The sequence below is a fragment of the Myxocyprinus asiaticus genome, chromosome 28 (genome assembly GCF_019703515.2).
Source record: "Myxocyprinus asiaticus isolate MX2 ecotype Aquarium Trade chromosome 28, UBuf_Myxa_2, whole genome shotgun sequence".
NCBI lineage: Eukaryota > Metazoa > Chordata > Actinopteri > Cypriniformes > Catostomidae > Myxocyprinus > Myxocyprinus asiaticus.
The window spans coordinates 9,307,786-9,324,379 of NC_059371.1; the positions used below are offsets into that span (position 1 = coordinate 9,307,786).

A 16,594-nucleotide genomic window follows, 5' to 3' on the forward strand; every position below is an offset into this window, starting at 1 on the left:
TGGGGAAAATACTTCTGGAACCCAGACGACTGAATAACTGGGTGAGCTCTGCTGCGCTCTATAGCACGCTTCTCCTCAGTAAGCTGCACATTTTGAAGTAGCGTTCATGCCTGTAGCACAACCCCCTTACCCTAAGTATGGACAAGAGTGATGCTGGCCTTAGCAGAAACTACAAATGAGTTCAAATTTGCTAGACTGTATTTCAAAACATGTGCTGCTGTTTATAGATAGACCACATTGAAGATTTAATGTTTAAGTGATTGGTTACTTTTCTTGTTCTATACCTTCTCTGATTAACAGTGTGATTTTATATGTTTTTAATGGGGTCACATTTTCAGCTGTTTATCACTGGCAATAGTTGCCTAGATAGGGGATGTAAACTGGAATGTAACAAACATTCAAGCCCTAATATATTCTTCCAGGCTATAATTTTCCATCTATGCAAGCTTGAAATTATGTTTGTAATAGGGTAATTGTGTTGATTATGGGTACATGTGTCTGATTATGTTTATTTGCCTTTGCGTGCAGTTCCAAAGAACGATCAGCGAGTCATGGATAAAACCAAAATGGCAGTGAAAACATCTGGTTTACAACGTTCAAGTTCGGATGCAGGCAAAGATCGTGGCGAGCATCGCAAACCTCCCTCTGGCCTTGTCCGGCCCTCTGCTGGCACTGTAAATTCTTTTGGTTTCAAGAAATCGGTTCCTGCAACCAGTACTGCCACTGTGCTCACAGCTGGTGGAAATACAGTTTCTGGAGACTCTTCGATTGTTAGCAAAGCTCCTAAAACCTCTGGCATTCCTGTGAAACCATCTAATGGTGGAGTAGGTGGAGGACGGAAGACCAGCCTTGATGTTTCAAACTGTGATCAAGGTTTCATGGCACCAAATGCACGCAACAATATCCAGTATCGTAGTCTCCCAAGACCTGCTAAGTCCAGCACCTTGAGTCTGACGGGAGGGCGTCCAGGAACTCGCCCTGTTAGCAGCAACATGGACGCTGGTCTGCAGAGCCTTAAAACAGTCCCCACCCAGTCCAGGCTGAAGGAACCAAGCAGTGGAAAGATCTCAAGCCGTGCCAGTACAGGAGGGAGTAACCCAGTTAATCAAACTGACCGTGAGAAGGAAAAGGCCAAAGCCAAAGCAGTGGCGTCTGATTCTGAGTGTTGCGGAGTTAACTTGTTAAAGAACGGTATCCTTATGCCTACACAGACTGCATTGGAGCCACCTTCCAAGCTATTGGGACTTCGACAACCATCCAACTTGGGGAAATATTCCGAACTGCCCTCTCCAAACTCCCAAAGGTGAGATAAACTGATATGGCCAAAAGTTGTTGTCTCCATATTTATTTGTACAATCATTATCAAAACATTGTGTCCTAATGGCAATAAAGTGATAAGTAATTGGATTGGAAAGAGAGGGTTTGAAATTAAGTTTTAAAACAGCTAATTGGATTTCCAAAAGCACGTTTGGAGCAGCCTTTCTGAAACACTCAATTCTTCTTGAAATTCAGTTTTCAGTTCTACTTGTATACCAGAGTGCATTGCAGCATTGAAGTTTCAAATAAACTTTTGGTTGCATGACAGAGTGTCAGTTTTACAAACCCTTGCATTATTCCTACGTTCACAGCACTCTCTGACGTAGCTTAAACTCTAGTGTGTAGACATCCGCTTTGGCACATCATGCCTTGTTAGTAAACGTGTAAGCAACAGACATTTGTCCACCCTTTAATCCTTAAAAATTAAGATCCTTAAAGTAGGAAGTCTAAAGCCTAAATTATACTTGCTGGGCAAACAGGCTTTGTTCCCCTAAAAATTATAATGAAATGCTTTGACGTTTTTGTTCTGCTATGGGGTTCATTTGGTGATATTTCTGATGTTCGTGCACATCTGTGAAATTCTTGACCTAAAATTCGTCAGCTAGTCAAAGAGCATTGACAGTAAGTTAGAAATTATGGACATGGTTTGGACGTGATGTTCTTTATTTATTTATATTCCTCGAACTTGATTTAAAATGACAGTGAGTTTAGCATAAAAGCAGGCTTCATTCACCTGGGGTGCTTTATTTCATTGAGGAGAAAAATGTCTGGCTTCTTCCATTGTATAAATTAGGCTTGAGACCACATTGAAAATCTAGGATTCAAATTTAAACCTGAAAATTAGTTTTAGGATTTTGAAAAATGTGTTACAAAGAAATGTTATGACATAAAATAAGAAATATAAAGACTCATTTCTAGTTCACTAATCAAATGTAAGCTTATTTGTGACACTGACCATGTTAACTTCTAAAGCAAAACATACTGTACCAAATACTAAGACATTTTAAAATTTACATTTTTCAATTCAGTTTTGTAATGACAAAAATTGTATTAAAATAGCAAAATAGAATTGCAAAATAGAAGCATTTTTACTGTTGGTCTCAGACACTTGGACCCCACTGTATATATTTTTAATTTCACTGGTTCATTTGGTCATCTTCACAACTCAAATGCATGTTATGCACAGCAGGTGTAAGTGGCATTTCTGTTAATTATCCAATTACAGTATTAGTCTACATTTTTACTTCATCTCTGTATCATGGGATTCATAGGCCCTCTAGTGCCAGATCTCTGCCCAAACCTGCTCATCTGGACAAGATCAACTCCAGCAGCCTGGACTGTGGGATAGTTGATGTGGAGAACCAACTTCCTCCCAAAGTGCCGCCATTTTCCAAACTTCAGGATCTATCAGGAATGAACAGCCCAAGCACAACTTGTCTGACCCCCAGCCCTGCTCCCGTCCTCAATGTCAACTCCTCTGAATGTTTCTCCAGTGCCACTGTGGGCCGAGGAGGCAGTGCTGGTGGCTCTCCCTCACTCTACCCCCGTCTCTCTGGGCTGCACCGGAGCATGGAGTCCCTGTCCCTGCAGATGAGTGTGTCTCCAGCAGGGGACAGTGTGACAGAGTCTAGGTCCAGAAATGAGGACAAAGGGACAGTTAGTGGCTGGTCAACAGGAAGCAGGGTCTCACTCACTCTCACGTCAGACAGGTGAGGGCGTCTTCAGTGATTAGTGATTTACAATTTTCAGTTGTCCAAATGTCTACAGTCACTTAACCAGACAGTCTTGGGCACTGGCTAATTCAAGGACATTTAGAAACCCCATGTGGAACCTAAGCAGAATCAAAAATTAACACTCCACTGGGACCAAGTAAAGTAAAAATGGACTTTGGTGAATAGATAAAATTAAACTATTGTTCAAGTTATTTCTTCAGAAGTGCACGAACAAAGATTTTTAGAAGCATATCTCAGCTCTCTAGGTCCATACAAGGCAAGTGAATGGTGTTCAGACCTTTGTAGCTCCAAAAATCACATAAAGGAAATATAGAAGTAATTCATATGACTCCAGTGGTTAAATCCATATCATCTGAAGTGATATAATAGGTGTGGTTGAGAAACCACAAAAATGGTCAATATTTAAGTCCTTTTTTACTATCAGTCTCCACTTTCACTTTTACATCTGAATGTCACATGTGGTGCCTGTTTAGTTTCACTTTCACATCTGAAAGTGACATTTAAAGTGGAGATTTAGAGTAAAGATGGACTTAAATATTGTTCTGTTTCTCACCCACACCTATTATGTCGCAATATGGATTGAAACACTGGAGTCATATGGATTACTTTTATGTTTCCTTTATGTGATTGTTGGAGCTACAAAGGTCTGATCAGCATTCACTTGCATTGTACAGACCTACAGAGCTGACATATTCTTCTAAAAATCATCTTAATTTGTGTTCAGCAGAAGAAAGTCATACACATCTGGGATGGCATGAGGGTGAATAAATGATGAGAGTATTTTCATTTTTGGGTGAACTAACCCTTTAACACATCTTTTAATAACTTCAACATCAGTGGAGTGGAAAATATTAAATCATACATTTAGCTAGGACAGCAAAAGTGTTTGTTTTGTATTGTCATAACTATAGAACTTCATGGTAAATATCACCGTAATACAGTACATAATATAATAAATATACTGCTCACCAAAATTTGAAACAAATGAGATGAAGGGTGATGTGAACCTACATCTCACATGTTTAAATAAACCTTGCATAGCCATGGTTATTTCCTGTCTCTGCCCTCAAAAAGCAGCCCTCCCATGTAAATGACCTCAAGCAACCTCACATATTCAGTTTAGTGTTGAAAGCAGCTGCTCATCACTGGGCGCACCAGTGGAAACAGCTAAAAGCAGCTCACTCTTCCTGTTACCGAGTTTATTTTAGTTTTTTGCATGGTCTCCTTTTTAAAGCACCACCACACATAATGCTTAGTTTGTGTGATTAAAAACTGGACTAGTAGCCCATGGCCTTAACTTTGTTAATTATTTGTTTTGGTCTTCAGTGTAGATGGTTACATAGCTGAAGGATAATGAGGGTTATGTTATGTGTCTGATGTAGAAATTGTGTAATTTGTTTCATTTGCCATAGCTTAGTTCCAAAACTTAGTAAACTGCCTCTCTGTCTACTATCTACATCAAGGGCTGGCAACATTTTTGACATGGAGTACCGTTTTTTATTTTCCTGGTCAATGGCTGTGCCGACAACCCCCCTGTGCTTTAATGAAAGAAAACCTGTCCTTTTGTGCTATGAGTTAACAAAGTTAATGTCAAAAATTTGCTTATTTGATGACTGATCACGAAATTGTGTGGAATCTTAAATATTTCTTATATTATGTCACTGTAATCATTTAATCACTAGTACGCAAGCAACAGTGAGAGAGAAGCAGGCTATTTTATTTATATGACGTTTTTCGCACCTGCATTCCAATCTGCATCTTGATGTAGCCTAATCCTTCCTCATGAACACGCAGTGTGATTTCATCAGATGAATGGGAGGCTAAACACTATTAAAGTGTGACAAGTCTCTCGTTGTGCGTGCAAGCCATTCGCGCATCACAAGCCGATCAAATCAAAAATCATTTCCAGGTTTAATTAATATTTTGAATAGACTCCGATTTTTGAACCCCACCATGTGGGTTTATGTTTTCTCTTTTAATCTTTTAATGTAATTTTGAGTGTGACCATGGTTTAAGGAGGGTGTACCAGTATGCTGGGATGGAAATCTCAAGGATTAATAGTGGTGTTTTTCTTATTGCATTACGTGTTGTTTTGAAAGCAAAAAGAAACAAATGAAACACTGAATGTAGGCTGTCATCCGCGCAGTCTGACCGAAGCAATTAACAGAAAGTGAAGCACTAACTGCTCATGATGCGCAAATGGCTTGCACGTGCTGCACAAGTCTGTTGGGTATACTGCAGTCTCGTCACATTTTAACTTTTTGTTTAGCCTCCCATTCAGCTCATAAAAACACGCTGCGTGAGATCATGAGGAGGGATTACTTCAAGATGTAGATTGGAATGTATTCCTCTCTCGCCTTTGCTGGCATGCCAGTGATTACCCCTCCGCGTGCCATAGGTTGCCGACCCCTGATCTACATACACCGATCAGCCACAACATTAAAACCACCTGCCTAATATTGTGTAGCTCCCCCTCTTGCCGCCAAAACAGCGCCAACCCGCATCTCTGAGATGATGTTCTTCTCACCACAATTGTACAGAGCGGTTATCTGAGTTACCGTAGACTTTGTCAGTCCGAACCAGTCTGGCAATTCTCTGTTGACCTCTCTCATCAAAAAGGCATTTCCGTCCACAGAACTGCCGCTTTTTTGTTTTTGGCACCATTCGGAGAAAATTCTAGGGACTGTTGTGCATGAAAATCCTAGGAGATCAGCAGTTACAGAAATACTCAAACCAGCCTGTCTGGCACCAACAATCATGCCACGCTCTAAATCACTGAGATCACATTTTTCCCCATTCTGATGATGTGAACATTAACTGAAGCTCCTGACCCATATCTGCATGATTTTATTCACTGCACTGCTGCCACACGATTGGCTGATTAGATAATTGCATGGATGATTGTTCGTGCCAGACGGGCTGGTTTGAGTATTTCTGTAACTGGGGATCTCCTGGGATTTTCACACACAACAGTCTCTAGAATTTACTCTGAATGGTGCCAAAAACAAACAAAAAACATCCAGTGAGTGGCAGTTCTGTGACAAAGTCTACGGTAACTCAGATAACCACTCTGTACAATTGTGGTGAGAAGAATACCATCTCAGAATGCTATTCTGAGATGCGGGTTGTCGCTGTTTTGGCAGCACGAGGGGGACTTACACAATATTAGGCAGGTGGTTTTAATGTTGTGACTGATCGGTGTAGGTAGCTATCTTCTAAGGCAGCATGACTTGTATGTAACTTCATAAGTGGCTGATTTTAAAAAGTTTACATAGGCAGCAACTTTCTTAACGTCACTCATTGTCTAATGCCCACAGTTGATTCAAATAGTTCATGTTGATAAGCTAACATTGTGATATTCTAATAGGCACAAAAAATACATAGTGAAATGCACAAAAATGGAGTAAAATTATGTGGCATTTTAAATGCATATATCTATTAAAATATTTTACTCCCAGTGTGCAACTTCTAGGAGTTTATAGACACAGCTATCAGACATGAACTAAAAGCCATAAAACTACTAATTTTGATTTCATGAGCTCTGCCACATCACAGATTTGACAACATGTGTAAGGTCCAAGCAAGAATGGCCTTGATATTACTTGCTAGTCCAGCACAATACACCATTTTCTGCTCAATTCACATCCACCTTAAAAGACAGAGCCAAACAATTGGCTATATTGTTAACACTTCAATTACATCTATGTGAATAATCGCACTGACTGAGCTCCTAATTGCTGATTGTGCTTTACAAATGACTCTGATCTATTTTGGGAATCTAATCTCTCAAATTCCATGCATAAGTGTGTTGTCATTTGAATAATGCTCTTTTTCTCACTCTCTTTGTGTCTGGATTTTCTTTCTTTCAGCTTACAAAGGGACAGAAATACTCTGCCTAAGAAAGGCTTAAGGTACTTCTAATTTAACGTCATCTTGTGCTTAATTGTGGTTCTTTTCTTGATGTATAAAGGTTGATCTGATGTAGCAAATATGTTGAACTAACGTTACACTCTCATTTCCCATCAGCCACAACTCTTTGCAGGCTGAGGAGGAAAACAAAGAGAGACGACATTCACACACCATAGTGAGTTTGACAGAGACAAACAGTCCACCGCAGTTCCCTTCACCAATACTGACAGCAAAGATGCCACTGACCAGCATCAGTAAGTATCTGCCACTCTTCTCCAGTATTAAGTCTGAGCAATGAGGGTTTGTATTGTTGTTAAGAAAGGCATTTTAATACATGTTATGTTTATTTATTTATTGCAAGCACATTTACTTTATATAAATACACTTTTTTTTTTTAAAGACAGCATGGAAACAGAGCTTCCATAATGTGGCATGTTTACAAGTGAAACCTTTGTCCAACATGCTTTGTTTCATATCATGTATGAACACTGGCTCCCTCTGCTGTCTATTATCTGCAGTGACACCCAGCCCCATATCTGGCACTCCCAGGATGACCCGATCCAACAGTATTCCCACCCATGAGGCCAGTTTTGAGCTGTATCAAGCCTCTCCACTGGGCAGCACCCTATCGCTTGCCGAACGGCCCAAGAGCATGATCCGGTCTGGCTCCTTCAGAGACAGAGAATCTGCCGATGATGGTGAGACTTTGGGTTATGCTATATGGTACAGTCTACCATGGGTGGTGTGAAGTAGTTGTTAAATATCTGATGAGGCCACTGAAAGGTTGAAGGTTTGAATCCCTTATGGGCTGATCCATGAATGATCATAATTGTGCCTGTGAGTAAGACTCTTAAGTTCAGGTTACTGCATCATGATTGTCCCTGTATAAGGTTACTATAATTTGCTTTGGATAAAAGTGCCTGCTGAATGAGAAATTAGGCTTGTTATTATTAAGCAATAAGGTATGAGAGATTGAAACTTTCCCAGCTGAAATTTTTGGGTTTTTATATAAAATCATTTCTTTATTCTAAAGAAAGATATATGATGAAAGACTAGATATTCAATGCCACGGATCATTACTTACTGAGCTGTCCATTAGTTTTGTAGAGGGGGGTCAAAATGACAATTTTCACCTATGATTTTGGAGCAAATCTACAGGTCAAAACAATTACCATAGAAAGGTGATAGCATCATTATTTTATTTTTACACAGAGATAGGATGGTATATTACTAAAATGAGTTGACCCCAGCACCCCTTGTTGCATTGTATGCCAATGGTCTGAGTTCAAAATGGGAAACACTTTTTGGTGTCAATTTTCCTCCCAAAGTTGGAGTGTCTATAACTCCAGAAGTATTAAAGATATCCGATTCTGCTTCAGAACAAACTTTCCTTTTTGTCTCTTAATTTTTAAGGCCCTATATGGTGAAATGCCAGAGATATGGAGCTCTCAATGTGGCTCTATCTGTAAATGGTTAAATTCTACTCATTTTCAGTGGTCAAAAACCAAGTGTCATTCACATGGCATAATGCTATTTTTTTCTTGTCCAACAAAACAAAGGTGTGAAGTACAAATTATATTGAAACTATAAATGTACCTTATTTATACATATAAAAACAATTATATCAAAATCCCAATTTTCTAGAGTCCAGAAACACACTATTATTAAGAATAAGCGACACACGCGACTCTGCAGTTAGTGCAATAACTATGTCTAGTTTTTGGATTTCAGAAATGTACATCTGCAAAGATCTGGAATGCATCATTAGGGGTCAAAACACCAAAAGGACAGAAATCCTACTGCATTATAGAACTGAACAGATTTGGAAATTGTACTATATGAGAGAATACAGGTTATATACAAGACATTTTTATATATTTTGATAGCATGTGTTCAGATGAGTATTGGAACAATGCTTTTAAATGTACTCTTTCTGTCTGTATTTACTGTATGATTTTCTCTTTCTTTCTTTCTCTCACTCATTCTCTCTATTTGTTGCAGTTCATGGCTCAGTGCTGTCACTTGTATCTAATGCCTCCTCCAGCTACTCTTCAGTAAGTACACCACCACAGATCCTGACGGAATTCTTTTTTTTTTTTTTTTTGTGTTGCACACACGTGTTGTACAGTGAGAACATCTCACGAGTGCAGACTGCAGCTGGTCTGGGTCTGTCGGTCTGCTCTTGTTGATTTATAGAGCCTTCACAGCAGGGGAACTAGAAGAAGGTTTCTCTGGTTTCTTCACTTGAGTTGAACTTGAACTGCTGCTCAAGACTAAATGCAGATTAGATCGATTGGATGGATGAAGGATAGACCTGTTTTTATGATTATTATTATTATTATTATTATTATGACTGATTTGCACAGCAACCTTACCCATAGGAAAGAAAAATAATAAAACAGAATCTCTGTAATACCTCAATTGATTCTCCAAGACAGCAATAAGATTGAAATTAGTGCAAATACTTGTATTTCTCCTACCTATGAGGATGTTTTATTTCCCTCCTCTAAAATTTTGGAAGAGATCTCAATAATGTCACAAACTGTGCTCAGATTTGCCATGATACAACTCTGAAATCAATTTCAGTATAACCTCAAATATTTCTCCTCAATTTCTTCCAAGACCAAATTATCTGGTCATGCTATCCTCATTAATTTTACAGCTCTATACTAATATTTTGTCAACAATTGTCTCATTTGCTATTTCTTCTAAGGCATTTTAGTTTGAAGAGACATCTGAGACAAAGTTTTATTTTTAAATGAAGAATAACTGAGATGTTTATTATATATTCTTAGTTAAAAAAATAAAATAAAAAATAAATCTTGGGGCAATAAAGGTTGTGACTTTGTTGCAGTTGAAAAAAACTATAAAATGTTTTTTTATAGTTGTCTCTATCGTAGACAGATTAAAGATAAACAGCTGTTTAACACATGATTAATGAATAATGAAATAATTTATCATTACTTATTACTACTACTTTATTACAGTTTTAGGTAATTTCTCTTAGATCAGTTTTTTGTCTCACCACTAAAGAACTATTTAGTATCTTACTGTCTTTCTTCCTTTCTCTTCTTCCTTGCAATCTCTCAGGCTGAGGAGAGAATGCAGGGCGAGGTAAGTGTCTGTCTTTCTCTCCGATTTTACATTTCACCACCGTCTCTGTCGCTCATGTTTATGTGACCATCATATTAATTACCTATTGTCCTCAAAAATGTAGTCAGAGTTCATAACAGCCAAAGACAGCCAGTGTCAGGTGACACGTCTCATACCACCAACTGCCATCAGCTGTTCAGAAGTCTGTTATGACCCTGGGCTCAAGGATATGTAGCTGACCATGTGACCTCTTGTTGGTGCTTTTCCTACTCATAATTCCCTCCACGTTCTGTGTTTCATGCCTATTCACACCAAGTCTGTATATATATATATATATATATATATATATATATATATATATATATATATATAGAGAGAGAGAGAGAGAGAGAGAGAGAGAGAGAAGACTTTAATATTTCTTTATGTTCCATGACTTTTCGAGGCCTGGAATTACAACTTTAATCACAATCACTTTTATAATCATAAGATTTTGGAAAACCTGGACTAAATAACAAGAAAGAAATATTCACAGACAGTTCTGCACATCAAAACTATTTGCACTGTGTCAGATGCCGAAGTTTCATTACCTGAAAAAATACTGGATATCTGAAAAGCAAGAAAAGCAAAGTTTTTTTCAGCATCCACAAAAAAACAACAAACAAACAAACAAAAAACAATCAACCTAGCCTCAAAATAATAATAATAAATATAGCTGCAAGCAGTGATGCCGGGCCCAAGCACCATGGGTCCATTTCCACCCGGTGGCTTTTGGAAAACAATGCAAGGTGGACACAAGGTGAAATTATTCAAAACAATTTTGAAGCAATTTGGGTAAATATAAGATAACTATTTTAAAGTCTGTTATAAGAAACACACTTCCTGCTGCCAGGTGGTGGTGCTATCATCATGACCCAAAATAGTCACATCCATGTGATTAGCCCCCAATATGTAACATACATCTTTATTTTGATCTAAAGCACACATTGCACACATAATATATGAGACACTTCCTGTTTCCCATTTTTTGCATTAATTGAATGCCTTGCCATGGCAACACCACTCGAAATATCAAAAATCTGTTCACAATTTTGCATCTTCAATGTCTTGGCATAATGTTATCTAACTGTGGTGACAGTCTCATGAATCCTGCAATATTCAAAAAATTCAAAATGGCCAAATTCCTGTTGGGCGGAGCTAATAACTATAATTATGAAAGTTGTCTGGCTTGGTGAGAACTATTAATATATCAAGTGACTGTAGGTGAAAATGAGGGTGCTACAGAGGCCGTCTTACATGCCCATTTTAAAGGGGGTGCTACAGAGCCCCCCCACCCGCCCATACACGTCATGCATGAACTTTTGCCCAGCCCTAATAGCCAACGACTCTGATGTGTATGCAAAATTTCATGAAATTTTAATCATGCCAAGTGCCTCAAAAACACCCAAACATGGGAAGAAAGGAATAATAACAATGAATGTGCTGCCATGGCAACAGTATTTAAGATATCAAATATTTCTTAACAATTTTACATCAGCAGTGTCTTGACATTATTCTAAAGAATTTTGAAGCAGTTTATGTAAACACAAGAGAGCTATTTCAAAGTCTGTTAAAAGTGCCATACTTCCTGCTGCCAGTTGGTGACGCTAGGACCGTGACCCATAATAGCTGCATCAATGTGATCAGCTCTCATTACCAAACATACAGTTGAATTTTCATCAAAATCACACTATGCACACAGAAGATATAAGGCACTTCCTGTTTTCCATTTTTCGCCATAAATGTATTGCTTCGCCATGGTGACACTGTTCAAAATATCAAAAATCTGTTCGTAATTTAGCATCTACAATGTCTTGGCATGATGTTGCACAAATTTGGTGCCAGTCTCATGAATCCCCTAGGAGGAGTATTTAAAAGTTGGTCCTGTTGGGCAGAGATAATGATTGTGAGTATGAAAGTTGGTCGGCTTTATGAGAACTATATATGTACCAATTTTGGTGACTCTAGGTGAAAATGTTGGTGCTACAGAGCTCCCCTTACATGCAAATTTTCAAGGAAGGTGATGCAGAACCCCCCCTTCAACTTTGCCCAGCCCTAATGGCCAATGACTCTGATGTGTGTGCAAAATTTCAAGAGTTTTCACGCATGTTAAGTAACCCAAAAGTACCAAAAAGAACAAAAGGGTTTCCGCACTTTCAATGCTTGGGCCCTAATAATAATAACAATCTTTAGAAGAACAGTAGGGTCTCCGCACTTTTAGTGCTTGGTCCCTAATAATAATAAAGATGATCACAGTATCTTATTTCTGACTTTATAGAGCTGCATTGTTTAGTTGTAACTTGTTGTCCTGCATGTTTTATGTCTTGGTGTGAATAAGCCGTTTCTCTTTCATGAGTGTGTCTAATTCTAATCAGTGGAAACAAAATGAAGATGTTGACATCTCACCAAGTAACTTTGAAAAACCCCCTTTCTAAAAAAAAATAAATAAATAAATACTTGAAGTTTTGCACTTCAAGTCTGAAGTCTTTCAGTGTTTTTCTGCTCAAGTCTGAATCGTGTGTGTGAGTGTACTCACCATTTGTCTTTTTGTTTCCTTCAGTGGTATGGATGGAATTTGTCAGGCCATTCAGAATATATTTAAAATAAACAGACAGTACACATTTTGCTATTGGCAGTGCTAAAAATCATATGCTACATTTTTTCCAGCTGCTGCCGTGAGCTTAAATTCCAGGAATTCAGTATATTCATTCTATCTATAAAACTTTAATTTAGGAAAAGCAATTTAGGGAATTGTCTTTGAAGTACTTTGCGTGATCATTTAAAGATACTGTGAGTTTGAAAGGGTTGTGGAGTCTGCTTTATTTATTTAAATATTTGTTAATGAATGAATGTGTCTCTTTACAGCAAATCCATAAGCTGAGGAGAGAGCTGGAATCTTCGCAGGAGAAGGTGGCCAATCTGACCTCACAGCTGTCTGCTAATGTATGTGTACAATGTCAGATACATTCTGTTTCGGCTGCTCTTTCAGAGATATTAATTTTATTTTAATCCGAACTTCTGAGTTTGCAATAAGTTTATATCCACATGGACCTTCAAATCTCTTTCGGTGAAGCAAAAAAAAAAAAAAAGGACTTTAAAAAAAGTCACGAAAAGTGTCACGAAACCCCTCTTGTTTAGACCCAATTTTTCACACCTCAGACTGTAAAACGACTCTCAAAATGGGCAGGAAAACTTGTAAATATGTGGGTTGAAAAACGGGAGGGGGTCAAGAGCTACTTCCAAAAACACACAAACAGAGATGGCCGACCCTCACATTATGAGTGGAGATGAAAAAAAAAAAAGAGTTTGGGGATATATATTAATCATGGGACAAATTAATTTTGATCCTTTAAGGTTAAAAGGAATATTCCAGGTTCAGTACAAGTTAAGCTCAATCAACAGCATTTGTGGCATAATGTTGATTACCTCAAAAATTTATTTTGATTCGTCCCTCCTTTTCTTTAAAAAAAGCAAAAATCAAGGTTACAGTAAGGCGCTTACAATGATGGTGAATGGAGCCAATCTGTAAACATTAAAATACTCACTTTTCCATTTGACGAAAGTAATTAAAAACATAATTTAACATTAAGTCTTCACCTGTGACCCATAGTGACCCAAGATGTTTGACATAATTAAATTTGATCTTTCAATCTTATAAAATGTTCTTTGGATGACCTAGAATAGAAATGATTTTCTATTTTGATTTATTTGATTTTTTTCTGAAACATTCCAGTGAATATTTCGTCATCTTTCAGACAAATATAAATTAGTTCTTGTCTCTCCAGGCCAACCTGGTGGCAGCGTTTGAGCAGAGTCTCACGCTCATGACATCTCGACTCCAGACTCTCTCTGCAAGCGCTGAGCAAAAGGTACAACATTCATCTAAAAAAAGCACACAAACTCCTGGAATCAGAAACAATCTTTGAAACAAGTTCAGTGTTGTAAATCGCCAGGATGTTTCTGTAATATAGCCACTGATGGACTAAAATAAGATAGAAAACTGGGTTATTGCTAACAGTTAGAGTATTAGTATTTGTACAAAGCAGGACATATTTTGAAGATTGACACAATTTTAACTAACCTTCATACAAACACACAAGCACTAAATCTTATTATAGTTAAATATATATATATATATATATATAGATAGATAGATATTTGTAAGGTCTTCAGGTTGGTTCATGTGTCTGAAAAATTAAACCTCAGCTGTCCTTGTAGCACCTATTAAGCTAAATATAGAGCCGTGTACGTAACCTTGTAGAGTCACTGAGAGGGACAGAGTAAATTTGGGTTGAATTATGACTGAATGGAGGTTGGGGGGGATGTTGGCTTTTCATCTACTCCCCAAGGGTCACAATGTTATCTGTGCCATACCATTAATGTGCGGTTGCATGATTTGCCTCAAGGTTAAATGAGCTTATATGTTTAAGAGGTAAACCAATGTCTTGTTGCATTGCCTAATGTGAAAGATGGCAGCCAGTCTAGAAAGCTTATGCTGCATGGCAGTGACCTAAATTCATCAGTTCATTTCAGTGGCACTAACCCTACAGTTCAGTGATTCTAAGAAAACAAATAAATGAGGTACCAGAAATGAGCTGGAAGAGCTTTTGTTGTGGCTGCATGTGCTTCAAATATCATTGGTCTGGAGCAGGCAGTGAAGGAATTCTTTTTAAAAGCAGACTTTTAAAGGAATAGTTCACACAAAAATGTATATTTTGGCATTATTTACTCAACCCCATGTTGTTCCAGACCTTTATGATTTTCTTTTTCTTCCATGGAACACAAAAAGAGATGTTTTGAAGAATGTCTGTCAAGCTCCAAAAAATCACCATAATAGTACCATAAAAGTAGTAATCTATCTATATTTTTAATCTATATTCCAAGTACTCTATTTCAAGTTTTCTGATGCCATAAGATAATTTTTGTGAGGAACAGACCGAAAGTCGTTATTGCTTGACAAATGTTTTTTTTTTTTTCAGCTTTCAAATTATTCACTTTTGTGTGCATTCAAACATAGCGCGTCAAGATGTGTCACTCAATATTTTATACCAGTAATGCCAAACGTCAGTGGTGTGTCCTAATATTTTTAGCATGATCTCATGGACATTACGTGACCATGGCAACATTTTTGCAAAACAAAATTACGTGCTTCAGTATGTTTTGCTGCAGTTTCCCAGTGAGATGTCCAGTGTTTAAAGGTGAATGTTAGATGGAGGTTTTAATGGGTAAAACATACCTCCCTAACCAAAAACTTTAACCTAAACCTAACCAATAGTGTCATAAAAGCAAACGAGAGGTGAACAAAACAGACATCCTTATCTTAAACCAGTGGTCAGGAACCTTTTTTCACTGAGGAGCCGATTCTAAAATTTTTGGTTAATGCATTTTTTTTGAAAGAGTCATAGCACAAACTAATAATTTACTGTTTTCAAAATACAAAGTTTTTCAATAAAATATTTTTTCTATTATGCCCATAGACTACTCAAAAACACAAAAAGAAAACAAGTATGCAACAATTAATAGGTAACATGTTGCAATATAGAATTGCGTACTCGTGTTTGTGCGGGGCTCCATAAAATTACGAAAAAGCAATTAAAATAACGAAGTGATAAAAAAATCTTATATATAGCCACCTCAAATCCAAACATTTCCCGTCTCCAACGGCCCCATTTGCCATCACGTAAGCATCTGTCAACGACAACATTTGAAAAATTACTAATAGCCTTCAGATTAAGAACTAAAGACAATTATAAATGTAAAGATAATAATAATAATAATCATAATAAATAAGCCTAATAAATTCCCATTTGTTCCCCAAAAAATGCTGCCAAATGTGAGTTCTTATCGAATGTGTTTGTATTGTGTTTTGGTAATACAGTTTATGCTGCCTAAAGAAAATAAAATAGAACTCAATTTTAGGTTCAATGTGTCTTATATTATTTTATGATTTAATCACTATTGTTTGTTTTTTCTTTAATACAAATACTGTATATATATATATATATATATATATAAAACAGAGTTGCATTCACAATGCGTCAGAACAAACTGCTCCGTGGGAAAAAAGCGAAACTCACAGCACCTTCTGAGATGATCGGAGATCATTTGCAGCATTCTCATAGACAACATTATTCTTGCAAAAAGTTTTCAGATGAATGAAACAGAGAAAAAGGAGTGATAACTCTTTTGTGTTCCATGAGACACGCCTCTGCACGCCTCTGAACAAACAGCAAATCAGACACGAGCAATGACGACTTTTCTATTGTCTGTTCTTATATAATAAAAATATTATAAAAGTTCTTCAAGCACGTGTCTTTGTGACTAACAGCATTTCTTATCATGTGTCACTCCAAGACGTCTTACAGGTCACCCACCTATTGCAGGAAGATGAGAAAAATTACTCACGCATGAATTACCTGCGTTTGGACAAGGACCTCGCGAACTGAATTGAGTCTCGTCACATTTGGCGGGTACTACATAAAAAATAATGAACATTCGTATAATCG

The 16,594-nt window shown here is 37.5% G+C and overlaps 1 protein-coding gene across 1 annotated transcript in view; it reads left to right on the forward strand.

Moving 5' to 3' along the window:
• The window catches only part of LOC127419277 (neuron navigator 1-like), a 168,513-nt gene that overhangs the window by 136,810 nt on the left and 15,109 nt on the right, over positions 1 to 16,594 (forward strand). The window contains exons 8-16 of the mRNA XM_051660556.1: positions 529 to 1,303; positions 2,589 to 3,026; positions 6,920 to 6,961; positions 7,077 to 7,213; positions 7,478 to 7,657; positions 8,961 to 9,013; positions 10,050 to 10,073; positions 12,954 to 13,031; positions 13,874 to 13,957. Coding sequence (XP_051516516.1) covers positions 529 to 1,303; positions 2,589 to 3,026; positions 6,920 to 6,961; positions 7,077 to 7,213; positions 7,478 to 7,657; positions 8,961 to 9,013; positions 10,050 to 10,073; positions 12,954 to 13,031; positions 13,874 to 13,957 — 1,811 coding nt within the window. The remainder of the gene's footprint in view (positions 1 to 528; positions 1,304 to 2,588; positions 3,027 to 6,919; positions 6,962 to 7,076; positions 7,214 to 7,477; positions 7,658 to 8,960; positions 9,014 to 10,049; positions 10,074 to 12,953; positions 13,032 to 13,873; positions 13,958 to 16,594) is intronic.